Below are 26,916 nucleotides of genomic sequence, written 5' to 3' on the forward strand. Positions count from 1 at the left end.
TACTCCTTGGATAAGCCTACTGCTCGACCACACTACCACAAAATAGAGCATTAGTATTATCTATTTTTACCACTATTTTACCTCTAAGGGGAACCCTTGGACTCTGTGCATGCTATTCCTTACTTTGAAATAGCACATACAGAGCCAACTTCCTACATTCGGGGATTTTGTTCCACTGTCGACGAGGGATGGGCGGGTCTCGCGTCGGAATGCGAAATGGACACAGCTGTGGTCGGTCCAGTGTAGAGCGGAGGTGTGGCTGAAGAAGACTTATTTGCTGGCGGAGAAGATAGGGTCAAGCGTGTGTCCGGCGATGTGGGTGGCTGTGTTCACCAGTTGCTTGAGGCCGAGGTTGTCGAGCAGGGTGGTGGTGTTGGGGTCGTTGTTTTGTTCCAGATGGAAGTTGAGGTCGCCTAGGAGGATGTAGTCCGGCGAGGCGAGGGCGTGCGGGGAGATGAAGTCGGCGATGGAGTCGCTGAAAGGGGCGCGTGGTCCGGGGGGACGGTAGACGAGGAATCCTCTGAGGGTGGTCCTGGGGTCGTATGTGTTGTGTTCCAAATAAAGATGCGGCAAAAATTAAACTCTTTGCGGACGATCGGTTATCTGGCTGCCGAGTAGCATAACATTTTAAATGAGCTTGCTAAGATTCAACAATTTACAGGTATTGGCTGGTATAAAAAAAATCAACCAATCCAAGTCTGAAGTTCTGCTAGTTACCCGAGCCACTTCAGTTCTTTCCTGTTGAAATGAGGACACACTATTCCTATACTCGCCCCATCAGAAATCTGGGGATCAGTGTCCTAACTACTTTTGCGGATCTGTTTCGCCTAAATTATACTGCCACTCTGATTACGGTTTATAGGCTATTACTCCAATGGCATTAACTGCCCCTTACAGCTATTGGACAGCTTTATTAAAATGGCTATTCTTCCACGATTTGTATTTATCTTTTCAAATATTATGATTAAAATCCATTAATGATCTTTAACGAGGTTAAGCAAATGAAAACGTCATGTTTTACGGCAAAAGGAAGAAGGCTTGCACCGGCCTCAAGTCACTGCAGCTGAATGTGGAAGATGGAGGACTGGAGCTTCTGCACATTACAATGTATTACCAGGACGCCGTTCTCGACTGGCCTGCTCAAGCAGCAACCACCAAGGCTCACTCTATTTTATCTTCAGAAGAGGCTAAATGAGGCTGATAACAAGCTTCCCTTCTTTTTAGGTTGAGTAGCAGCGCACAAGTGCCGCTTTCCGGCGTGTTAGCCATCTGTGGATTTTAACCATGCCCAGCTCACCCCCATCACTTAGATTTTTTCGTATGCCTACCTTTTAAAAATCCCGGGATGTTGTTGGTAAATGCTTTATTTTTGTGCTGCCTTGGGGCGGTTTAGTTACTACCTTTGGAACCGACCCTGTTACATGGATAATTACACGATTGGCGATATGTTTAATTGTGGGCAAACTACTTTTTTTTTGGCCTCTTTCCTTCACGCTCCTGGCAGACATGGTGCTTACAAGTTTAGTGCGTGGCGGATTTGATCAGTCACACTGGAGTGCTTTGCATGACTACCAGGTAGTCATATTTTTTATTTGGTCTCTCCACGCTCCGTGGCTGCGATGATGCTTTAAAGTTTAAAGTGCGAACTTGCTTTGTTCCTGTGGTACATTCCACTCTGTGACTTGCCCGTCACTCCCGCCACCTAACTCCACCCTGCATTTCCCCCTCCCCAGTTTTCTTTTGAAATCATTGCTGCCCAGCTTCTCAAACCTTCTAGTTTTTCATCCGTTTGGGTGTGCTCCGTACAGATCTCTTCGGCTACTGCCCATTCCATAACGTGTTTAGTTCATTCTGAGTAGACAGGTTGGTGGGACTTAACCATCTTATTGCAATTCGCCTTTTCGCAGGGGTTAGGCAAGATGAACCTCCTACTAAGATTTTTCTTGGGTTAAGCAGGAATGAGGTCCAGTTATATCTGTTTGGGTTCCAACGAGAGGGCCCACCCGATGCCCTATTTAGGTTTGTAAGGACCTGTTGCCAGAACAAGGAGCTCTTTGATCACGTCCACACTATATGTACGTAGTCTGCTTTCGGGGCTAAACATTTCGGACATCCGAGTGTGTGAGGTAAATCCGGCTTTTTCCCCTTCCCAGTCTGTTTGTTATGCGAAGCTCAGCGTGTTTTGTACACTACATGTAATTGTGTGCGATGTGCGGGGGACAGTGATGTGTGTGTATTGTGCAGGGTGCACAACCTGTTTTGACTAGTGCGTCTGTGTGTTAGTGCTGTACTTAACTATTGCGTGCTACCACCCATGGAGCCTTTGCAGCTGATGTCCTTTACATGTGAGACTCTCAAAGTTTGAAACATCGTCTGCAGCCACCCTGGGCTCTTTCCTTCTTTTCATAGAAGATTCTGGGGGTGGGTGGTGTATCTTCACAGACTGGCTTGTGTGACAGAGCGCTGTTTTGCTGGTAATGCTGCATTTCTTCTTTCTAGTTCAACTTGAAGTTGTGGCATTTCTTTAATATCAGTGCTCCCTCATTGAAATGTTATCAGTTTGAGACCTATCTGCGCTCCCCTCCTCCCAAAATTGCATTGCCACTTTGACGTCTGCCAACGCTCGCCGTCGACCACAAAATAGGGAAAACAAAATATTCTGGTGTGAGGTGGTACCCTGCAATACTAGTGTTCCGTGGTGCGAGCTGCCCGTAAACCTTTATACTCCACCTCAGAGAAATTTCGATTACCCCTGCCCCACAGTATTAAAACGGCTCAGTACTTAGGTAAATGGTTGGACGTGCACCATATAGCATGGAGACTGCACCGCCTCAAGGCGCTATTGACTTGCAGCAGTGTGACCAAGGTGTTTTAGGACAAATGTGGGGCGGGAGTTGACTTCTTTGAAAGCTGGCTGCTGCTGCGGGTACAACTGAGCTGGAATGGCCTTTCACTTGTCCATTTATTAAAACGTGTAGGGGTTAGGGGTAGAAGGGTGGTTCTCAATTATGTTTTTTTTTTTAGCTCTAACAAGCGCCTATTACGGGAATGAACGGACACCATGAAAGCGCCACAGTCATTCCGCAAAAATACAATCGCAGCTGAGGGTGAGATCCTTTGTCAGTGTGTGGAATAATTTGGAGATCAAGTTTCCTAGCAGGGCGTGAGCTCTTTTGCTGGTGCGGGATCGTCTTTCACATTTGCATGGGGACGCTCCTGGAGTTGGGACCTTTTTCGGTGAGCCGCTGTTTATACACCCCGAGGCTGCCCGACATGCACAGTTAGTAATTGTTATAAGTAAGCAATTTAATTAACATGTATGATGCTAGTGGTGAAAAAGAGAGAGGAAGGGAAAAAAAAAAAATTAACACTTTCTTTTTTAGTTCCCCTTCTGGGTTCCGATGTTGATGGGAGCCGTCATCCTGTGATGCTCCTTTCCTTTGATGTAAAATTGTCCTTCTGTTTTTACAAAATGTCCAGTCGTTTAGTGCTCAAGGTCTGATCACCCACAAAACATGTACAGCGCAACCACTATTACCCTAATCGCGTGGGTAGATTACGTCATTGCGTCAGATGCTGGTGGTCAGAAACGTGTGGCACTGGCCCAGCACTGAATTAGTACATCATTAAACAAAGGAAAGTAAACATGTCTCTGGGCTGTACATCAAAAACGTAGTACAGATTTTAGGTTTCTCCTTGTATGCCATGTGGTCGTGGGTAAAAGAGATGCAAGACGTACGTATGGTATAGCATGAATAGCGCTTACTACCCACTGAAGGTGCCAAAGCACTTTGCAGACATGTAACATGCTACACTGTGTGGGCCCAGTTTTAGTGATTTAACTATGTTTTAGGCCCTAGTGATGCTAGTTTGTCATGCTTAGTTTTAATACAGTGTCATGCATTTTAAGCTGTGCTTCTCATGCAGTTCTTGTACTGTTCCCCATTTGTGGAGTGTAAAGTTGTGTGCTTTGAATTGTATGTGACGCTACATTTATCATGGTCACGACGGAATAGAACATTTTATTAGTCGCTGAACCCTGCATTATTGAAATAAGTTCTATTTTATCACGCTCGCATGTTTGACGAGTGAGTTTTTAAGGAGAGGTTACAAAATGCTTTCTAAATGTTTTCTTCTCAAATGTTCTTTAAAATCTAAATTGTCACCCACCAAAAAAGAGTAGGTTTGTTTCTGTAGACTTAGGCCACTAAGCAGAGCTTTCGTACCCTAAAACAGGCGAAATGACAAACGGAAAAAACAGACAGTTGCAAACTTTGTGGAGCAGAGAAATGCGAGTACTTAGCGGGGAGGGGAGTGGGATGGTTGGACCTTAAAGTTTTTCCCCACGTGGGACGAGTCACCGCATAGGCATAGCTACCACTAGTGCAGCAGGTACAGTAGCACCAGGTTCAGAGCGCCGAGGGACCCATCGAACACGGACACTACTGTATTTTACTATCTCGCAGCAGTGAAGGGCATTTTCTTTGCCTGCACCTGGGCCCATGGGGTTCTAGTTACACGGCTCCCATCTTTATTTATGTTCCCTCATAACCAAATAGAAAGTCTCTATTCTCATCCAGTCCTAATCTGATTCATTCAGATCGGAACACAGTCTTAACATAAGGCTGCATTCCCCACAGAAGCCACTTTGTAACCGTTGTGTTTTGCTTCCATCTGAGAATAATATAAAATAATAAAATAAGCAATGGCAATATTTTCATTTTTGCTGAAGATAGAGGAAGATGGTAAATTAAAATGCTTTAGTTATATGCAGGGCCACTAGAATTTTGTGGCAGAGAGGACCAAAGTATGCAATAGGTTTGACCCATTTATAAGGCAAGAAAAGTTCTGTTATGCATTTACGACGCCAATAGCTTTAACTCAAGCAAATGCAAGACCTATTGCGTTGCAAATGCTTGCTAAAAAGGTATCAAGATTACCAAAGTATTCTAGATACATGCTACTTCAAATTCTAAGATTCAAGAAGATAAAAGAGCAGTTTCAGATTCCTCAATATGATCCATTAACAACTAATAGACTGCTTAAGGATAGGAGTGCAGCTAGAGATTTCAGACGTTGTGGGCTGGGAAAGTGCGGGAAATCACAAGCTCAGATTTTTTTTTTTTTGAACCGTGAAGTAAAGTCCTGGCATTATCTGGTTTCCAATAATCCTGCTGTTCACTTCAGATTAGCATTTGGTTACTTACAAATTAGCCACCTTCTACGAGAAATCGGCAGACATCTAGTGAGCTACCCAATAATACCACCAAAGTCAATTTAATAACCAGTCTCAAAGGAATTGGTAACCGGTACTATTAACTGTATCAAAAATTGTATGAAGAAGTGGTTCCTCCACTTTGTCAAATCTGCAGCCACCACAGACTAAGATAAACTGCATTCGTGGGTATGGTACAGTCAAATGACCCATAGTGCTATTCGTGGAGCGAACTATACAAATATGGCTTTTTATTTGAAATGGATGCTGTATTATAGCCCGTATGGAACCCAAAAGATGTATTTTATCAACTCAGTCGCATGCTTTAGATGTAGCACTATTAAGACAGACTGGTTACACATTTGTTTTACGTGTTCATATTTGTCACTTTGTGGGAAACATATTTTTCAATTTAATAGCCGAGGCTTCTGTTCGACTTACCTCTAGACCCTTATGGGGCCTTTTGTGGGAGGACCTCTCCATATAGGAGAATTACTGTAGGGCAACAGTAATTTGTTTTCATTGCTTCACTGATACCCAGATCTTTCATCTTACAAAAATGGCAATCCACTATGGTGTCTGCTTTCAGCTAATGGTTAAGTAAGATGAAACGGGTGAACCAGCTAGAGGACTTGTGTGTGGCAAGAATCGGTTCTAGGAAAAGATTGAAGGAAATTTGATGTGCATCGTCTGTATGAGCCGCGAGTATAGACTGCAATAAATCTAGCTTCAGGCGTTCTGTGATCTGTCGTTTTCTGGATTTATGGGGGCTTTTCCCTTGGATTTCGTACCCTTACATCTACCTCTGCTGTGTCAATCTATGAAAAATTCGCTCATACAAAACAATGTTGATATCTGTAACGAACTGTTTTTTTACTGGAACAATTAAAAAAATTAAAACAAAATCCATTTAAAATCCTATTTCTAAAATGAGCTTGTCACTACGCAGACGCACAATGCTTCAGCAGAAATGGAGACTTGCCCTGTAGGCTGTTTTGATCCTTCAGTTACCACCTTCTTCCGCGGTTGCAAATGAAATAGGGAACATGGTGTCCCTAATAAATCAATGGCTGCAGAGTGGAGGCAGTAGTGTCCCTGTGTTGGGGTTCTCTTTGTTTAAACCATCATCAGTTTCCTGCCAACAATCACTACTCCCCGAATGCAGGAGACCTTGATGGGACAGAACAGGTTTTGTAGTCCGACATCTGGAGAAGGCAGGGATCCAAGACACGATAATGCAGGTAATGACACGTCTCTTGCTTTGCTAAGGAATACCTGGGATCTGAATTTACAGGTTTCAGATAGCAACGAGAGGGTTTACTTAATAGGGACTTGCATCATTTTCTATGGATTCTATACAAGCAATCTCTGGTTCCTACTTTGGTGGCATGGTTTTAAAATCTGCTGAGGTTCGCAGGGCATCACTTCCACATACTGTGTGAAACTCACTCAACTTTGCCCTAAGTCTACGTCAGATGCATTTATATTCTTCTTACTAAGTAGATGTTGACAGTCATCATTGTTTAAATTATTTTTCAAAAAGTGGCACTTGCTGCAGTTCCCGAATTGGGCCTGTAAGAAGCTGGGTTCTGGTTGCAGCCCCCCCAAAACACACACACACACACACACACACACACACACTTTTTGCCTGTTTTTTTATGCAACTTCGACTGAAGCGCACTGGGTTCCTGCTAATCAGTTCCACAGTGTCAGTGTACCCTCCCCCAAAACAAGACACCTGGTCACTTGATTCCCAAGTGATCAGGCCCTTTAGCACCTTTCTAAGTCTCTAGTAAATGGTACCTCTGGTACCTAGGGCATAGATGCTAAAGAGGGTCTCTAAGAGCTGCAGCATAACTTGTGCTCCTCTAAGGAACCCAACACCAAACTCAGCGTGACAGTGCTCCCAGAAGTGAGAATACGACATGGCACACACAGCCTGTGTGCCACGTCCCCTAAAACACTGCATGTAATATTTGCAAGTTACCCATAGAGGAGGCCTTCCAGCTCTAAAGGAGGGTGCATTACATTGCATTTGTGGGCATAACTGCAAGAGCAGATAGGACTCTATGTCTTCGTCGGTTCTTAGATATAGAAAGTGTGCAAGGAAGCCATTTGAAATGCATGTGGCGGACACTGGTCAGTACCAGTTCCCCAGCTACATGATGGTGTCACCGAAACCAGGGATGTATGGTATCTAATATCTCATATTAATAAACCATCAAACCCACCAGTGATGGATTTACTAATACATGCACCCAGATGGCACCTTAGAGGTGTCCCCTGAAAACGTACCAACTGCTGGTGGGGTCATTGCCCCCCTTCCCCAATTGAACGTGGACAGGAGGAGGGAAAATTAGCTATGCAGGAGGAGTATTGCATCTCCAGGCTGGACACAGCCCTAGGGTGACTAGTCTGAAATGAACACAACCTTAGAAATTCCATCATCTTGTGTGTGGTACGAATTCTGGGACAGGGTGATGCCCACTCCTGAAACCAAGTCATCAACTAAGGGGCTTAGCACCCCAGAGGTAAGTAGCCCATTGGCTACTACCGTTCACACACCTAAATTGAGTATTTAGGGGGCCCACCTGATACCGGGGCCTCAGATCTTTGCTGGACACAAATGAAGGGGTGAACAAGAAGCCTGCTGAACCTGAGAGCAGAGAAGCACAACCGACTTGGCACCATCCCTGCCTGCTGCATTCGACCCTCAAGAAGCAACTGACCAGTCCTGCCGCTGCAGCCTCCAAGAAACAGTGGGAGCTGCCAGTGCTTCGCAAATTGCTAAAGAAGAACTCGCTTGGAGTAGAGGAGCTGGTTCCCTGCATCTGCAGGTATCCAAAGAAAGAACTGTGAGGACCGGGACTGCCAAAACCTGATGCTGGACAGCACCACTGCACCAGAGCCGCCTAGCCTGAGCTGAAGTGGGCCAGCAGTACCAGCGTGGTTCCCAGGCCATCCCAGAGCTTGCCCTCTGTGGACTTTATAGCGGCATCTGCAGTCCAATTCTGCAGACCCTCCTTCACTGCGACCGCCTCTAGTGACGGAGACCTGACAGTCCACTGCACCTGGACACCCTGGAACAAGGAGAAGAGGACCACTGGTGTCCCTATGTCCCCTAGGCTCGTGAGTCCCGAAGCCCACTTGTTGGTTCAGCCTGACTGGTCTCCAAGTCCGTGCCTTCAGCCTTTTTCTGTGGGCCCCCCTCCACCGCACCCACCACTGGTGACTGTAGACCCGACAGTCACAAACACCTCTGCACCTGGACGCCCCAGACCGAGGAGAAGAAGACCACTGGTGTCACTACGTCCCTGAGCATTACAAGAACCGAACCCCTCCCAGTGGTTCACCTGGACTGGACTGGACTTGTAGTCCACCCATGCAGCAACTCTGCTACTAGACCGATCCCCATAGGTTTACACAAGGCACTCAATGCTGAACTGCACCTGTACAGCCGCACTTGCCCAAGTGCGGCCCAAGGTGACCTGTTGGTGTGGCCTTGGACCTTGTCCCATACTTACCCTAAGTCCAGGAGACTGGTCCCGTAAGTCGCTGTACTATACCTGTATGCACTGCTTGTTTTTCCTCCACAGGATAACATTACTGCATCTGAAAAACGCACTATTGACTTTTTCAAACTATAAAAATTCATATCTTAAAAAAAAAAAAAAAAAAAAACACACACACACACACACACACACACACACACACACACACACACACACACACACACACACACACACACACACACACACACACACACACACACACACACACACACACACACACACACACACACACACACACACACACACACACCACCTGATTCTGGCGATCTTGGTATCTAAATATCTAAAAGTAGGTGTTATTTGTTTTATAAATTTGTGGGGTTTTTTTTTTTTTTTTTTTTAAATTGCGTGCGGGTCTCAGTTACTCTATGAATATGTGCCTTACATGCTTAGCACTACCCTCGTCCACACTATCACAAACGAGAGCACCCGAGTTGTCATTTGTGCCTCTGTGATACCTCTGGGGTTTGCGTGGACTCTTTACACAATGTACTTCTTTTTTGTCCACTATATAAAGAGCCAGCTTCCTACAGAGTCAAATTTGGCAATAAACATACATCACTGCAACTTTTTAAAACTGTTCTCCTTGGCAGTTTTAACTCAGAAATCAATCGAAGCATGTTTCCGTATTGAAGTCTACAATTCAAATGATTGTATGTGTATATGTGTGTATATATATATATACACATATACACACACATATACACATACATACACACACACACACAAAAAGTAATAACACCCAATGCAATCAAATAACTTTACAACGCTCCAAGCAGTGCCTAGTCTAACATATGTTCCATAAAGGTGCCAATGTAGGTCAAACACATGCAGACATAGGAGATGATCAGGGAATAGTGAGCATATGGTACCCTGAAAAATTTGTAGGGTCAATCACCTAACTATAGTGCTTGCAAATTGTACACTCGATTGTAATTCATACTAAAAATAAATTATTAATTAAAAAAGAGCTCAATTATTACCTTGGGTTTCCCAATACCAGGGTCACTTAGAATTTCGAAAGAACAGAATCAGGAGAGAGTCCCACAACTCATCTCATTAGAGGAAGAGCATGGCTTACCCAACAGAAAGCACAACTGCCGAGTGAACTGAAAAGTATGCTGTGAAGCACCGACACGTCTGACAAGCTAAACAGACTCAAATGGCGCAATCACTGACTGTTCATACATGCCCTGATTTTTTTTTATAACAATACTGTCTAAAGCGCTATGAGGTTTGTTTAGATCTGCCTGCAGGTAAAGCTCACGCCTCAAAGTGAAAAGCTCATTCTTCACAGTCTCCAAGACCACCAATGCAAATAGGTCAACATGCATGATAAACGACAAACTTCAGGAGTGCCTAGAGATACTTCACAGAAAACACACAGGATGGAGCTGGATCTAAACAAGGTCTGCGGCTGGTTTAGTAGATACTTAGCACGAAGTGTAGAATAGAAAGACCTATTTCACACCATAAAGCAACTAAAGAGCAAGTGACTAAGAAGTGTGTGCAGATTTCAAAGATTACAAAATCATAGCAAATTAAGTTTTTTCAGAAAAGTGCCAAATACAGCATCTCGTCAAAATCTGCTGCTTTCACCAGTATGCAATGCCACTTAAAGTTAGGAACTTGGGTGTCTTGTTGGACACAAAACCTTCACTCCAATCTCCAATCAAAGAAGTCACCCAGGTATCAACTTGCAAACGTCTTTACTCAGGGAAATCCTAGATCTTTAACACTTCAACTTCTTTACTGAGAAGACACACGAAACAGTGATTGGTTAGTTGGACTACTGTGACGTATTCTATGTAGGGTTCACCTAAAACTTGATTCACAAACTGCAAAGATAATAACAACAAAAAAAAAAAAAAAAAAAACCAAGCAGACAAACTACGCCTTAATCTTTAGAAACCTGATCAAATAAAACCAGCTCTAAAGCACACTTCTGGCTCCATGGGACAAGAATGAGCAAATTCAAAACACTACATTAGCTGTAAAACCTACTGTGACAATACCCCTAGTTACTTGCAAAGATTTTACCCCTCACAATGACCCAGCAAGGAACCTTCAACCTGCCAACTAAACTCAATATTGAACGTAAATACCATGTAGTGGCTGTAAGTTGCTGGGTAGTACTCTTCAATGTTACTTTATTACTCAACTAAGAAAGGTCCATTTGTTGTCATACTTGATTATCAGCACTCACGTAGACAAATTTTCCAAGGAAAGAAAATTATTAATTTCAAAATGCTTCAAACAAGAAAGCAAACTTACTTTGGACCCAGCAACAAACATTACAGTCTGTCAGCCCCAAAAGAACTACATTGGCTAGAGGTACAGAATCATACTTATTCAATATAACAAGCTTCTTTCCAGATTACACTGCAGAACGGGGACCCTACAATGAACTTTAACGCGTGTATACTTCCAAGCTGAATAAGACGCCTTTCATACCTACCTAAAACTGTTCATTTCAAATAAATACAGGATTTCATCCCAACTGTCAATTAGTAACCGTGCTAACATTGCAATAAATTGAAAGAACCGATAAACCTCCCCCGCAGCATATATAACCAAATATTACATTACTAAGGTTTTTTCTCTTGGCAACCATTATGCCACTATAACAAATGTTACAAAGCAACCCATATGCAGTAACTGTGTGAACCCAGGCCACGATTATCTAATTACAACATCCTGAATTAATGTTATATATCAGCCCTTACTGAGGATGTGTCTGAAGGAGCCGATTAACTACTATGGACCCCGGCTTTACAACACCAGCATCCATCGGATGGAGATTTTTTAATACAGAAACTACAATTTCCATCATGCCCGCCACACCGTAAAGTTGGCGGCCATGATGACGTCACACACATTACACAGTGACGCAGAAACAGGCTCGGAGCCCAGCGTGAGTTCTTCTGAAAAATATGGCGCTTGATGCAATGGCTAAAAGCAGCCAGCAAGCAATTGGAGGGTCACTGTGGTTTCGAAAAGTTGCCACTGTACCCTTGACAACATAACTAACCAAGCTACGGCAAACGACTTAGCACTATTCGTCGTTTTAATTGCAAATAACATTTGTTTTTCTTGGGTATTGTGCGACTACAGCGGCGTGCCCCCAACCTACATATGTCACAGAAGACGGTCCCTAACTGGGTAAGATGACATCGACTAATGTAGTTGTGTTTCACTTATGTTTTGCATTGCAGAGAACCGCGTGGAGTGAATTACACAGAGTGACCACAAATGTATGCGCTTTTAATATATGTATTTTTTAATATCTCACAGATGCTAAAGCCTCTCAAAAAAAAAAAAAAAAAAAGTCTGTCTGCCCCACTCTAGATGACGTGTCTACACATCTGAATGCAGTGCTTTGGTGGAATGTATGGACTTGAAATAAGCAACACAGAGACTCCAGCTGGAAGGATGTTACGAAGATAAATCCTCATCGGTACATATCCCAGGGACCATTATTAACATTTTTCCCTTCCACAGGAATCCTGACTGACAGGCTCAACTTTAAGGCGAGTAACCCCTTGGATGTTTTATATGTGTAAGGTCTAGAGTAGGACGTTAGCAATAGTTGAGAAGGCAAATTGTTATTTCTTCATCCGACTCACTGCCACCTCAAGGTACTTATCTAGCCCTGATTAAAGGCTGCGGACCCCTTGGGCCACTTACCAACTAGGGCTGAAACATGTTGACTTGGTTTAGGGCGTAGGATCCCAAATTCCCCTCTATAAACAAAGATACTCTTTTTTTATCCACACCTAAAAAAAACACTTATTAATGGGACATCTGGGTGTTTTAGATATACTTTTTATCTGAGACCCCATAAGACAACAATCTCAAAGTGCTGCCTGGAATATGGTTGAGGCCATCCTGGTTGTAAGGGACCAAGATGCGACCCAATAATGAAGCATGCCACTACTAGAGTAGATAAGTCACTAATAAAAACTACTAAGATTTTTTTGTTCTGTGCACAATGAACATTTTCTGCCCTACTGTGGAGGTCAGAGAATGCCAAGGTGGTAGGATATCTTTTAGCAGGGGCAGCTGCTTTCTTAGGGCTTGGGGGCCACACCCATCCTACATCACTGTACTTGTTGTTGTTCTGTTCTCTAACACAAAGTTTTAAAGAAGCACTTTTCAAACAAGTGTTAAAGATGGCAATGCAATTTCAGTTCCTGGCTGATGCTCTCTGACCCTTGCTTTAGTGAGAGCCAGGCAGCTGCGAGCTATTAACAAGCACTAGTGTGCGTGTATTTGGCTTCATGTACGTAATTTACGCAAGCTAAGGGATTACCTGCATCCAGCCCGAGCCTGCCATTTTAAGGGTCTTCAGCGACCACCCCTTGATGACGCACAGGAGGGTCATTTGTTTTGGGCACTCTCGGAACTTAAGCCCTATACAGCTTGAGCGGTACGCCAATCATACTGCTTGTGTGACGTAAACTGTCTCACTGCGCATGATCAAGTTGCGCTGGAGCTTATTTTTGTATTGCAGAAGTGAGTGACTCGCTAAATCATTTACTGCCCTGTCAACTTATTTGCCACCCTCAAATATGCTTTCTTGGACTCTGTTCCAGAACACCTTACTTCCTAAACTAATCTCACCAGCCTGGGTAACTTCAGGACTTGATTACGCATGCTTTTTCTGTTTATGCATCTCCATTCACCAAGTGGAAACTCTAAGCCTCTGAAGTAGACAAGCCTGCAAGCGGATGACTGGACCTGGTCTGAGTACTTAGTCCTTAGCGATGCACCCTGTGTCCTGCTCACAGGTAAGCACTTTTGGTAGGCTGTTCCCTTCAAGAGTCCTCCTGGAATTGTTTTTTTTTTTTTTTTTTTTTTAAACATGCTGAAGCATTATATTTAAGTGCATTAAATTATTACACTGCCGACACTCGAAGTGAAATGCTCCACTACGTTAAAGAAACACTGTATTTAACATGCAAAATCTTTCATTTAAGTGCATCATACTGTATAGTATAATGAGTGGCATTTACTAGAAGTGATGAGTCATTTTTGCCCTTAACACCACTGGCAGGAGGACATGCCAGTGAAGAACGAGAGACATGTGATTTATCATATTCACCATATATGTAAGCTGGGGTGCGATCAGAGATGAGACAACACTGGTTTACTAGAAACTGCTAGAAAGGTTTCAGTACAACTAGAGAGGTTTATTTTAATTTCCAGGTGTTATATAAATCACGGTTTCACCATTTGATCCTAAGCAACTGCTGTATTTCACTGTGCCTCTAACTTTTATCATCACCTTTGATTTGATGATAAAGAATAAAGAGGGACAGTGAAATAAGGCAATTGCCTAGGATCGCATAATGTAATGACAAACGGCCAAAGAGGTAGTGTCAAATAAGGCAATTGCCTATAATGACAATTTGGTCAAGCGAGGACACTGAGATTGATGCCTGGTTTAACGTTGTGCAGTTCAACCACCAGATAAGATATTTTTAAATATAAAACATTAATTGAGTCTCCCACCTCCCTCATGATGATCCCAGTGATAAATGGAGAGACAAGTCAGTATCATCTATCTGCTACTAATGTCCACTAGGTTATCGTACATGAAGAAACATTACACTCTAGTACAATATCTAGAAGAGAGATTTTCCAATAGTTCTAATCTTGAACTGAAGTATGTTAAAGTATTAAAAAATGTGAGGATAAATGACAAGGAGACACAGTAAAATAAGTCAGTTTTCTGGGATCACAAAATTTGTACAAGCGGGGAAGCTGGGATTGCCCCTAGTTTCCCCGATTTCAAATTGTGCAATTCTTCTATTAAATGAGCTTCTCTGTCTTGTTCACATTTTACCCTAAATAGATGATGCCAAATCCTATTGCCCGGTGTCCACACATTTGGGTAGGTTAAAATAGATTAAGAAACTAGACATTGTATGTAGTATTTTATGAATGTATGCTTAATAATGCCTGTAAATGCCTAAATTAATACTTCTTGTCAATTTGTTATAGACATTGTGCTGGAAAATGCATCACTTTACACTAAGTTATTTGAGGTGTGAACACTACCGAACACCACTAGGAAAGGTCGAGCTAGCTCACATGCCAAATATAGGGTGAGAGCGGAAAAGGAATCCTCCGTCCTGTGAAGCACACGTTCCGTGCTCTCTCCTGAAAAGCCCCCCCCTCCATCCTTTCTTCCTGTGTAGTGCAAGCCATTTCCCAGCAACCTGAGACCTGTGACTTCACCGGTCTGATTCTTATTCGCAAACTGCCTCCACTGGACACAACCAGCCTAATCTACACTACCTGCCAGGAAACACCAGCCAAGCTCAAGATAGGCCAAAGCTATACTTATTCCTGAATGAAGAAAGGTTTTGAATTTCAAACCAACTGTGTCCTTTGGCTAGCTAAAGCCTGCTGCAAATGTCTGCCAAGTAACAAATACTGCACTCCTTAAGCCAGTACCTTTTTCTTATTTGAACTTGCTAGCTACTTAATGGAACTCTTGGGACAAAAACTGAAATCCCCGTTTCCATGTGGGGCCAGTGGAGCTTCTTGGTCTGACAGATGCCTCCAACAACTGCAAACCTTTGCTTGTCCATTAAAATACGGTGGCCTTAAGTCTGGCACTCTGTGGGTGCGCCTCTTTGGGGACTGAGGCACTACGGCTCTGGTTCTCAACTGAAAAATATTGAGAATCTAGGCAATATAGTGATCACTCAAATGAGCTCACAATGAACGTTGTCTTGTTCCACACCTATTAGCAAATGTTCTGCATCACATTTTAACTGGATTCCACATGTAACTGGAATCATTGTTTCTTTATGGAACCGCCGCTGGCCTATTGACTGAGCATTTACAAACATTGTAGTAAATTCCTTACAACCAGAGCTACCAAAAGTCTTGAGCTAGAGGCTAACAATGCAGTGAGCCAGCTTGATGGTTTACCCGTCTGTTATGATGGGATTTAGGGCACAATGGCGTTTGGCTTTCTACTGTTTGTTTTCCTACCTCTTTCCAGAGGGTTCTACCTCCTAGTTTTCTGTGTTATTCATTTTAACTGCTCTTTTTACTAGCATCTAAAAGTAATTTTCTTCTTAGAACATGTAGCACTGACTGGAGAGCCAGTTTGTTGCATTATTTACTGTTATAGACATTGTCTGGGTTTCTAACCTGTAAGCCTTCTAATGTAAGCCCTGACTTCTCAACTTTAGTATCCCTGGAAGGAGTAATATTATTACCTTAACAGAGTCCAACTGCAGTGGCAGTCTGGCGATACTAGTGATACACACCAGTACCCATACAGTTCTCAGCCTTCACATGCCACCCACATGTGTCTTTTTCAATGGAACGTCAACTTTGTAATATAACAAACAATCTTCATGTAGCAAAAAAAATAATTCAAGGATGGCAAATTGAGACTAACTTTTAATGTGTTTACTGCTTCCCTGTTTAACAGAGGCAAGCATTAGATCATATAGAAGGCAGAGGAGTTTATCACCATTCCAGCCAAGGATGGCAGAGAAAATCTTTTTTTCGATAGGTTGATTGTTACGCTGCTCACCAGTTTGAGACCTTAAGATGGCTCAGGCACAATTAAGGGACAAGAAGATTTTAAAATGGTCCAGTGCACATCCTCCCAAACAGTGTAGCTTATTTATTTGTACCTTAAGATGGCTTCCTATGCACTCTCCTAGATAGAGGGGATAAAGGATAGCTTACCACTCTTCTTACCAGATGGCCACTAAGCCCCTGCTTTAGAACTAGGCAGACACGTTACTCCATCACTACGGTGACGGATATCCCGTCTGCCGAAATCTTAATCCCATTGAATATAATGGATTTATATTTCGGCGGATGGGATATCCGTCACCATTGTGACGGAGTAAACCGTCCACCAAGTTCTAAATCAGGCCCTAAGTGTGCAGACCCGGCACACAGTGTTCACCTCACAGGACTAAAGTCTCCCAACAAACTCAGCATCACCATTCACAGTACTGATGGACTTTGTGGCCTGCATAGAAGTTTACTTTTTATATTTGATCCCCATCATGCAGGAATAGTTAACTGTCTGGGTAAGATTGAGGAGAAAGAACCTTTGCACAGAGTAAGCGCTCAGTGGCAGGGAGTACCTTTACAAGCCAAGATGCATTGCGTGATATGAAGCCCTTTGTAGCAAAATGTGATACTCTGAAAGGTAAAATTAAATTGTTGCCTTAGCAAAGGTCATGCCTGTTGTAATGTGAATGTATTAGAGTCCAACCAGGTTATGTTTTAACTGACAATGCTGGAAAGCTATACAATGTATTTGAGCCAATCTCATACCTCTGCTGTAGTGCAATAGTCTGCCTTCTTGCCCCGATTCTATAAATAGCTACTCCTCCTTTAGATACATCACCACTGTGACCTTCTAACTGGTATTTCTGTCAGTCTCAAATCCAAACCTTAACCTGACTTCGAAGAGTGAACCCCATGAGGGCAGAATCTTATCCATTTTAAGTATGAGGGATGGAACGCCTAAGCTCTTTAAGCAGCGTGGTTCCAAAAACAGCACACTAAACGGATCTTACAGGATTGGCACCATAGCGTGCTACCATTTTAAAGAAACGACCTTGGTTATAAAGGCTCAAATTGCCTTTACTTGGTTGAAAATATTCTTACAAGAAGCCTCTTGTACAAGGCGTTTGTGACATTAAGAGATGAAAAACACAGTGGCTCACAATTCAAAAAGCAGAATACATGAAATAAGGAACAAAGTATGATTAAATGTGAACCACAGTGTGAACAAATAAGAAGCTGGGGCGGCAAGAAATTACTGAGCTGTTTTTCTGGGAAGCCCAAATCTTCTTATTCAGTGTACGACCACCGAGACACGACTATTATCATTCTGACTCTAGGTCGTTCAACCCATCTTTGAACTGCAGAAGCAAGAGGGCATAGTCTGTGCGCTGAGAGAATAAAGAAGAGTTATTTCGCCGGATGCCACGAGATGTGCTCTGCCAATGCCAATCAGGTTTTAGTCACCGGTGCACTGAAGAGTTTGCACACGCAAACTGACTGAGCCCCGCATAATGTACGCACGCACATCAACTCCGTCCACAGCACTAAGTGCGGTGAAACAGTGACTAGCTGAGGACAGACCAAGGACGTCTTATCTGACAGCTGCGAGGGTCAGCGCAGTAAGGCGATCGCCCCACCTCTGAACTACAAATGCACTGACATCAAGATATTAAAAGGGTCAGCCACTCACTCTGATCAACCCCTGCCCTCCACCCCCGAGACCGTAACCATCACCGCAAACGTTGAAAACTGTAAATGGCCTACTCTATGACAATGTGTGTTTTACTGCAGCAGTCTAGACTAAAGCACTCGCTACTGACGAGAAGAAGATGTACTTAGTTGGGATCCATATGAACGCAAAACAAATGGAGTAGTGAAGAAAAAGAACTCTTTCACACACCTTCATCTCTAGCGCTGCTCCCACTCACGCCACATCGAACCCGCGCACCCGACACTCCCTGCAGCCCGTTCAATGGCATCAACCTGCGGAGGCCCCGAACCTCACGTCGCTATCAAGAGTCACTCTCCGGACAGCTTGCCAATGAGGCGCTAATCCTCGAGGCACCCTAACGCCATCCCTCACCCAATTATTCTTCTTGCTCCAGTGCTCCAACACCCCCATCCACTAGTGCCCAGAACTCATTCAACTGCCCCGTCATTAGCTCAAGGTACCGCTATTGTGCCACTGTCGCCGAGGTCTCTGGAACCCCTGGACTCACCTTGCCCGCATGGGCAGGTAGAACGGGCTGAGCCCCATCCCCCGGCTGCACGCGCGCAGTGTCGCTGCCATGTTGCTGCTGTAGGTGATCAGAGAAGAGATGCAGGTTCCAAGGAGCTCTCAGAGGTTATGGCAAGAGCAGCGAGACGTAAAGGACAGCAAGAGTGTCACCGGGGAGGCGTGGTCGCAAAAAAGACCGGGTCAGCAATAGACATAGAGAGACTAGACCGGCAACGGGTAAACGTTGTACCTACAGCGCCATCTGTAGAGCACAGCTTCAAGACTAATGGCATCGAAGCATTGTGCGTATTGTGCGCCCTCTGCTGGCTAAAGGAAGTAGACACTGTCGGTTCCCAAATAAAGCGAACATTTTGAAGTGGAAAAAGACAAATATGATAGTGCGCAAGGTAACATTTCTTTATGAATACGTGTAATAATAATGAGCATATCAAATTGTCTTTAAGTATTTGTACAGGTGCCTATTTGTGACGTTTGCAAAACTCACGTGTGACTCCTTTGAGTGACACTTGACAGATAGATAAAAAATGATGCAATATTCAAATCCCTAGTCCTGCATTTTGTTTGAATTTAGGGGTAACAGTTTTTTGTCTATAAAGAAACATCAAAACTACAAGTCCTAGAATGCAATGGAAGAATAAATGACTGTCTCACCAACTCACAATAAACATGGGACAACTGGACAAATCAAGTCGTATGTAATCTGTGAGGTTGCCCATGTCTGATTTATCACACTTATTTGTATTGACTCTGGTTCCAGTACGTTTTCTTCTTTGTGAGTTTCACACTTATTTCTTTGAAATAGTTACAATTGTGTGCTTCAAGTAAAAGTGGTCCAGATTTGTTAAAACTTTTTTTTTACAATACATGTGATAAGGACATAAGCTTGTTACATGTGGCTATCCTATCCCAGTGGAGCGACGAAGAGAGATGTGGTTTGGGAAGGGGTCTACAGGATGTGATGGAATTGGACGAGTGGTTTCAACGACTTTTAGCGTTTTGTAGGTAGAGTTGATATCAGGAATTGTTATGAAAAAAACTAATCAAATAGTCTTGCAAGCAAAACAAAAAAGGACCACAATCTAAGTGGAAGCAGTGTGGGAAAACACTAATCAAGAAATCAGTACTAGTTTTATCCTCCAGGGAAGAAACTAACAGGGATTATCTGAAAGATAAACGTGCTCACACGTGCTAACACTGAATAGTAAGAAAATAAGAGTGGTGATGAACCCAACCAATGGTAAGTAATGGCCCAAGGCCCAAGGCTCTTTTTCGTTTTTTCATTTTTAAAGTGACAAAGGATCTTCACAAGCGGCAGTGCATACGCTGCCTCGGGTGAGACCTAAATGTCAGGAATTATATTTTAAGTCATAAACTGTTTTCATTGTTCCAACCAGAGTGAGTTGGAACACCTAGATCCTTGAATCCCAACTCCTCCTCTGGACTACTGCTCAAACCATCACTTGCCAGCATGGCGAGGGACAGGTGCAGAAATGAAAAGGGGAATGGGACGAGAGAGCGAGTGAGAATGAGAGTGAGGTTTCTTTTTGGGACTTACCTGTGATGCCTCTGGGATCTATTCCATAGATGCATAAGCCTGTTTCCATAGGCTCTGAAATTGGAAAAGGAAATGTTATTACTTCTTCGTATAAAGGCACATGACTATAGATTTAATATTACCCCTGCCAACTGACAATCTACCTTAGTATTCCCTTTTCCCCACTAGTCAACTGGTTTTAATACTCTATCTTCATGAATTAGATCTTGGGTAGGACCCTTTAAGGAATCACTTTTGTAAGTCAATTCAGTTTAATCCCTAATTAACAAACATGACTCATTCTTTTTCTCATACTAAAAGCAGGTACATCCCAGATTCAATGATAATTTTGACCCTTTTCACTCGATGTGCTTTTTTTCTCAACTAGACTTCTTGTGGTACGTCTTTCAGGTCCCACCAGGGTATTTACCAAGTTATACTATTCTTTATCTAAAAAACATATCACTAATTTAAATATCAGCACTTATATTAACCTTTGTGGTTTACAATATTTTATGATTATTCAAGAAGCTCCTGGGTGAGGTAGCAGATCAATTGGAGGAGCGTCAACAATGAACTTCCCTCAATGAGGTGTCCCAACAGCAAGCAATTGCTGTAACATGGGCATGGTTTAAGGCTTAAATAGTCAGCTGCGTTTAAGATGGCTGTTAAATCTTGCGAGATTCCCCTAGAGCCTGAATTTATTAGTGTAAACCAAAAATCAAACAACAGCATCTTTGGGTTCCTGGGGGATCCTGCTTGATTCCAAAACATTTAGATGGTTTTGTGTTCACCTGTGTAATGATATCTGTTCCATCCATAGCTCCATCTTGACCACTGACTCCATTTTGTGCTTAACTGAGCTTTAGCCACTGCCACGGTAGAGGAGCAGAAGCTGTAGGTATTTTTCCACGCACAAGTTATGCAAAGTGTTTTTCACTCATGTTTTCACTGTATGTGTTTTCTTCTCACCAAGGGCTAGGACATAATATTGGGGAGCGAAAGGAAGATAAGGACGTACCAGGAAAATGTTTATGGTACGTCAAGGAATAGCTTGGTTTTGAGAACAAACCTTGGGTTGTGGCCAATCTCAACATGTTCTTTTTGAAACTGACCTGAGGTAGCCAGCGTTTGAGCAACAACTCATCAAATGGGGGGGATTTCTAGAATTCTCCTCTCCTGCGTGTTTAAGGTATAGTAGAGATGGAAGCTAGATGGCTGTGGAAAAAGATTGAACTCAGGCAGGAGAGGACGCTCTGCCTGCCATCACTCCCTTGAGGGTAGATGTCTCTCTTTCTCCACAGTTGACTGGGTTCATGACCTGTTGCTGGCAAAGAGATGAAGCGAGCAAGCCCCATGGTGATGAATTCTTTTTGATAATTATTTCTAGCTTTGTATTCTGCATGAATATATAATCACTGTATATGCAGATATATAATCCATGATTAAAGTAGTATATTTTTATTGTTTGGTTTTATGAACATTATTATCCTATTGCAGTGATTATTTTTGGAGGTGTATTTGTGTTGCACGATTTGACCAACATAAATCCTCCTTTTGAACCTTAAACAGTACTTTAATAAATGTATCACTCAGACTAAGAGTTTTGCATTGTTGGAATTCCTTTTATTTGTGTTTCCTCTCATTTTAACGTAAAGCAGTACACTTTTATTTCACTGTGGTGATTTTCTTTGTATGTGCACCGGGGTTGTACACCATTGACCTTTCTATTCAAACCTAGCAGAGTGCCTTGATAAATGCGTTTCTCGGACTGAGAGGGTTGCATGCCAGAAATTCCTTTCAGAATTAGTGTATTTCTTCTTAGTCTGCAGTAAAGCAAAACACCCTGGGTGTAATATCTTTGTTGTTTGATGCTCCAGAATCTCCCCGTTCCTTTAGGAGCCATCAGCTTTTGGGAACACACACTGGACTTGCAGGCCTGACACTAAAAAACACAATGATTCAAGCAAAATATAAGTTCTCTGTATGTATGAGACTGAGTCATAAAAAAAAAAAAAAAACGGAATGTCTGGAAAACCTAACTTAGTTCCCGGTCATTACCGTTCACTCTTGCAGCCAAAAAATTGACATTCAAAGCATGTGCAAACTTTCTCTTGGTTGTCTGCAAAGTTTACATGCCGCATTGAACAATGTCATATGTGTAGGGTGACTTCTCATTCCATTTCACCTGGACACCAGGTTTCCGGTCCCTGTGTTTAATTTAACAATCATGTTCTGTGACATTGAGTGAGATGACTATCAATGATATACATCATATCTTTTTTTTATAAATAGCAATGCATTAAAAATATATTGCCTAAGATCGAAAGCATCAGTTCATTGTGCCTCTGTGCACCCAAACTATACACATTAAAATTAATATCCTTGACAAGAATGTGTAATTCAGTCTCTTTTTTCATGTCTACTGCACTAGAGGGATCAGAATTGAACTGCACAATATAGGTGCTGTAGGAAGCTTGCTCTCCATATGGTGCACTAAAAAGAAGTACACAATACAGAGAATCCAGTGGATCCTCAATTATTTTGCAGAGGCAAAAGTAGATAGGACTAATGCTTTATTTTGTGGTAGTGTGGGCAAGCAGTTAGGCTTATCAGAGGGTAGTGTTGTACTCACAGAGGCAAGAAATGAGACACACACTCAAAGAATAAATCAGAGACCAACCTGGAAAAATAACACTTCTTTTTGTATATACTTTGAAACCAAGAACTTCATTACAAGGTAAGCGTGTTTTTAAGCATAAATAATTTGTACTTGCAAAAATGGACACTGCAATTTTGGAGTTCTGCAATGTTTACGTATGGGAGAAAAACAAAGTCAGCAAACAAGTTGAGTACAGCAACTTACAGGACCAATCTCCTGGATTTAAGGTGAGTAGTGGGCAAAGTCCACGACAGAACCCACAGTACACCTTCAGCTGCACAGGTGCAGCTGGGGTGGAGGCTGCAAAACAGCATTGGGTGCCCAATGCGTTCCTAGGGGGATCGGTCACTCTGAAAAGAGGCTGCAGGCTAGGACTGGGCATCCTGTTTAGGTGAGATTAGGAGGTTGCCTGGCTTGTAGTGGGTACCAGAGGTACTTACACCTTGTGCCAGGTCCAGTTATCCCTTATTAGTGTAGAAGAGGTGTTTCTAGCAGCTAAGGCTGATAGAAGGTAGCTATGGCAAAGCAGCTTAGGCTGAACTAGGAGACATGTAAAGTTCCTACTATACCACTGGTGTCATATACACAATATCATAAGAAAACACAATACACAATTATACTAAAAATAAAGGTACTTTATTTTTATGACAATATGCCAAAAGTATCTCAGTGAGTACCATCAGTATGAGGATAAGTTATATACACAAGATATATGTACACAAACCAAAATTATGCAGGTAATAGCAAAAGGAAGTAATGCAAGCAATGTAAAGTTACAGTTGATTGCAATAGGAACACATAGGTATAGGGGCAATACAAACCATATACTCCAAAAGTGGAATGCGAACCACAAATGGACCCCAAACCTATGGGAGCTTGTAGAGGGTCGCTGGGACTGTAGGAAAACAGTGAGGGTTAGAAAAATAGCCCACCCCAAGACCCTGAAAGGTAGGTGTAAAGTGCACCTACTACCCCCAGAGAGCACAGAAGTCGTGATAGGGGGATTCTGGAGGAAGAACAAACACCAGCAATGCAACAACAATGGATTTCCAGACCTGAGTACCTGTAAGACAAGGGGACCAAGTCCGAGAGTCGCGACAGTGTCGAGAGTGGGCAGGAGCCCAGGAAATGCCAGCTGAGGGTGCAAGGAAGCTGCCACCTGTTGGAAGAAGCTTGATGTTCTGCAAGAACGAAGAGGACTAGGAACCTCCCCTTCGGAGGATGGATGTCCCACGTCGTGAAGAAGCTTGCAGAGGTGTTCCCACGCAGAAAGACCGCAGACAAGCCTTGCTAGCTGCAAGGGTCGCGGTTAGGGTTTTTGGGTGCTGCTGTGTCCCAGGAGGGACCAGGATGTCGCCACTTGGATGAGGAGACAGAGGGGGCGCCCAGCAAGTCAGGGAGCCCTCACAGAAGCAGGCAGCACCCGCAGAAGTACCTGAACAGAAACTTAGAAGAAAAGTGAACCGGAGTCCACCCGAAGTCACAAAAGGGAGTCCCACGACGCCGGAGGACAACTCAGAAGGTTGTGCACTGCAGGAAGGACTGTCGGGGACCCAGGCTTGGCTGTGCACGAAGGAAATCCAGGAAGAGTGCACAGGAGCCAGAGCAGCTGCAAATCACGCGGTACCCAGCAATGCAGTCTAGCGTAGAGAGGCAAGGACTTACCTCCACCAAACCTGGACTGAAGAGTCACTAAACTGTGGGAGTCACTTGGACAGAGTTGCTGAGTTCCAGGGACCACGCTCGTTGTGCTGAGAGGGGACCCAGAGGACCAGTGATGCAGTCTTTTGGTGCCTGCGGTTGCAGGGGGAAGATTCCGTTGACCCACGGGAGATTTCTTCAGAGCTCCTGGTGCAGAGAGGAGTCAGGCTACCCCCAGAGCATGCACCTCCTGGAAACAGTTGAGAAAGCCGGCAGGATGAAGCGATACAAGGTTGCTAGTAGTCGTCTTGCTACTTTGTTGCGGTTTTGAAGGCGTCCTGAGCAGTCAGCGGTCGATCCTTTGGCAGAAGGTGAAGAGGGAAATGCAGAGGAACTCTGATGAGCTCTTGCATTCGTTATCTGAAGAATTCCCCAAAGCAGAGACCCTAAATAGCCAGAAAAGGAGGTTTGGCTACCAAGGAAGGAGGATTGGCTACCAAGAGAGGTAAGAGCCTATCAGAAGGAGCCTCTGACGTCACCTGCTGGCATTGGCCACTCAGAGCAGTCCAGTGTGCCACAGACACTTCTCTTTCCAAGATGGCAGAGGTCTGGGACACACTGGAGGAGCTCTGGGCACCTCCCCTGGGAGGGACAGGTCAGGGGAGTGGTCACTCCCCTTTCCTTTGTCCAGTTTCGCGCCAGAGCAGGGCTGGGGGATCCCTAAACCGGTGTGGACTGGCTTATGCAGAGATAGGCACCATCTGTGCCCAACAAAGCATTTCCAAAGGCTGGGGGAGGCTACTCCTCCCCAGCCTTCACACCTATTTCCAAAGGGAGAGGGTGGTACACCCTCTCTCAGAGGAAATCCTTTGTTCTGCCTTCCTGGGCTGGACCCCAGGAGGGCAGAAACCTGTCTGAGGGGTTGGCAGCAGCAGCAGCTGCAGTGGAGACCCCGGAAAGGCAGTTTGGCAGTACCCGGGTTCTGTGCTAGAGACCCGGGGGATCATGGAATTGTCCCCCCAATGCCAGAATGGCTTTGGGGTGACAATTCCATGATCTTAGACATGTTACATGGCCATGTTCCGAGTCACCGTTGTGACGCTCTACATAGGTAGTGACCTATGTACAGTGCACACGTGTAATGGTGTCCCCGCACCCACAAAGTCCGGGGAATTTGCCCTGAACGATGTGGGGGCACCTTGGCTAGTGCCAGGGTGCCCACACACTAAGTAACTTTGCACCCAGCCTTCACTAGGTGAAGGTTAGACATATAGGTGACTTATAAGTTACTTAAGTGCAGTGGTAAATGGCTGTGAAATAACGTGGACGTTATTTCACTCAGGCTGCACTGGCAGGCCTGTGTAAGAATTGTCAGAGCTCCCTATGGGTGGCAATAGAAATGCTGCAGCCCATAGGGATCTCCTGGAACCCCAATACCCTGGGTACCTCAGTACCATATACTAGGGAATTATATGGGTGTACCGGTATGCCAATGTGAATTGGTAAATTTAGTCACTAGCCTGTTAGTGACAAATTTGGAAAGCAGAGAGAGCATAACCACTGAGGTTCTGGTTAGCAGAGCCTAGGTGAGCCAGTTAGGCATCACACAGGGAACACATACAGGGCACATACTTATGAGCACTGGGGCCCTGCCTGGCAGGGTCCCAGTGACACATAGACTAAAACAACATATATTCAGTGAAATATGGGGGTAACATGCCAGGCAAGATGGTACTTTCCTACACAACCCCCCCCCCCCCAAACAAAGGACAATAAGACTAGCCATGACCTGATGAGTCTTCATTGTCTAAGTGGAAATATCTGGAGAGTCCATCTGCATTGGAGTGGGTACTCCCAGGTCTATGTTCCACTGTATAGTCCATTCCCTTTAGAGATATGGACCACCTCAACAATTTAGGATTTTCACCTTTCATTTGTTTTAGCCTAAGTAGAGGTTTGTGTTCTGTCTGAACAATAAAGTGAGTGCCAAACAGGTATGGCCTCAACTTTTTCAGTGCCCAGACCACGGCAAAGGCCTCCCTCTCTATGGCAGACCAACGCTTTTCTCTAGGGGTAAACCTTCTGCTGATAAAAGCAACTGGTTGATCCTGGCCCTCAGAATTCAGTTGTGATAAGACTGCCCCTACCCCTAATTCAGATGCATCAGTTTGAACAATGAATTTCTGGGAGTAACATGGGCTTTTTAGGACAGGTGCAGAGCATATGGCCCGTTTGAGCTCCTCAAAAGCTTTCTGACAGCTAGCTGTCCACAATACATTTTTAGGCATCTTTTTACTTGTGAGATCATTAAGAGGGGCTGCTATGGAGCCATAATTTTTAATGAATCTCCTGTAATACCCAGTGAGGCCTAAGAAGGCTCTCACCTGGGTCTGTGTTGTAGGGGGAACCCAATCCACGATTGTCTGGATTTTCCCCTGAAGTGGTGCAATCTGTTCTCCACCTACCAGGTGTCCCAGATAAACCACCTTTCCCTGC

General features: G+C 43.8%; 1 protein-coding gene across 1 annotated transcript in view; it reads right to left on the reverse strand.

Moving 5' to 3' along the window:
• GOT2 (glutamic-oxaloacetic transaminase 2) overlaps positions 1-18,721 on the reverse strand; it is a 217,982-nt gene extending 199,261 nt beyond the window's left edge. Inside the window, exon 1 of the mRNA XM_069217465.1 lies at positions 18,564-18,721. Within this exon, the coding sequence (XP_069073566.1) occupies positions 18,564-18,634 (71 nt within the window). The 5' untranslated portion in view covers positions 18,635-18,721. The remainder of the gene's footprint in view (positions 1-18,563) is intronic.
• Positions 18,722-26,916: the final 8,195 nt, after the last annotated feature.

Source organism: Pleurodeles waltl, chromosome 12, assembly GCF_031143425.1.
Source record: "Pleurodeles waltl isolate 20211129_DDA chromosome 12, aPleWal1.hap1.20221129, whole genome shotgun sequence".
In the NCBI taxonomy this organism is placed as follows: Eukaryota; Metazoa; Chordata; class Amphibia; order Caudata; family Salamandridae; genus Pleurodeles; species Pleurodeles waltl.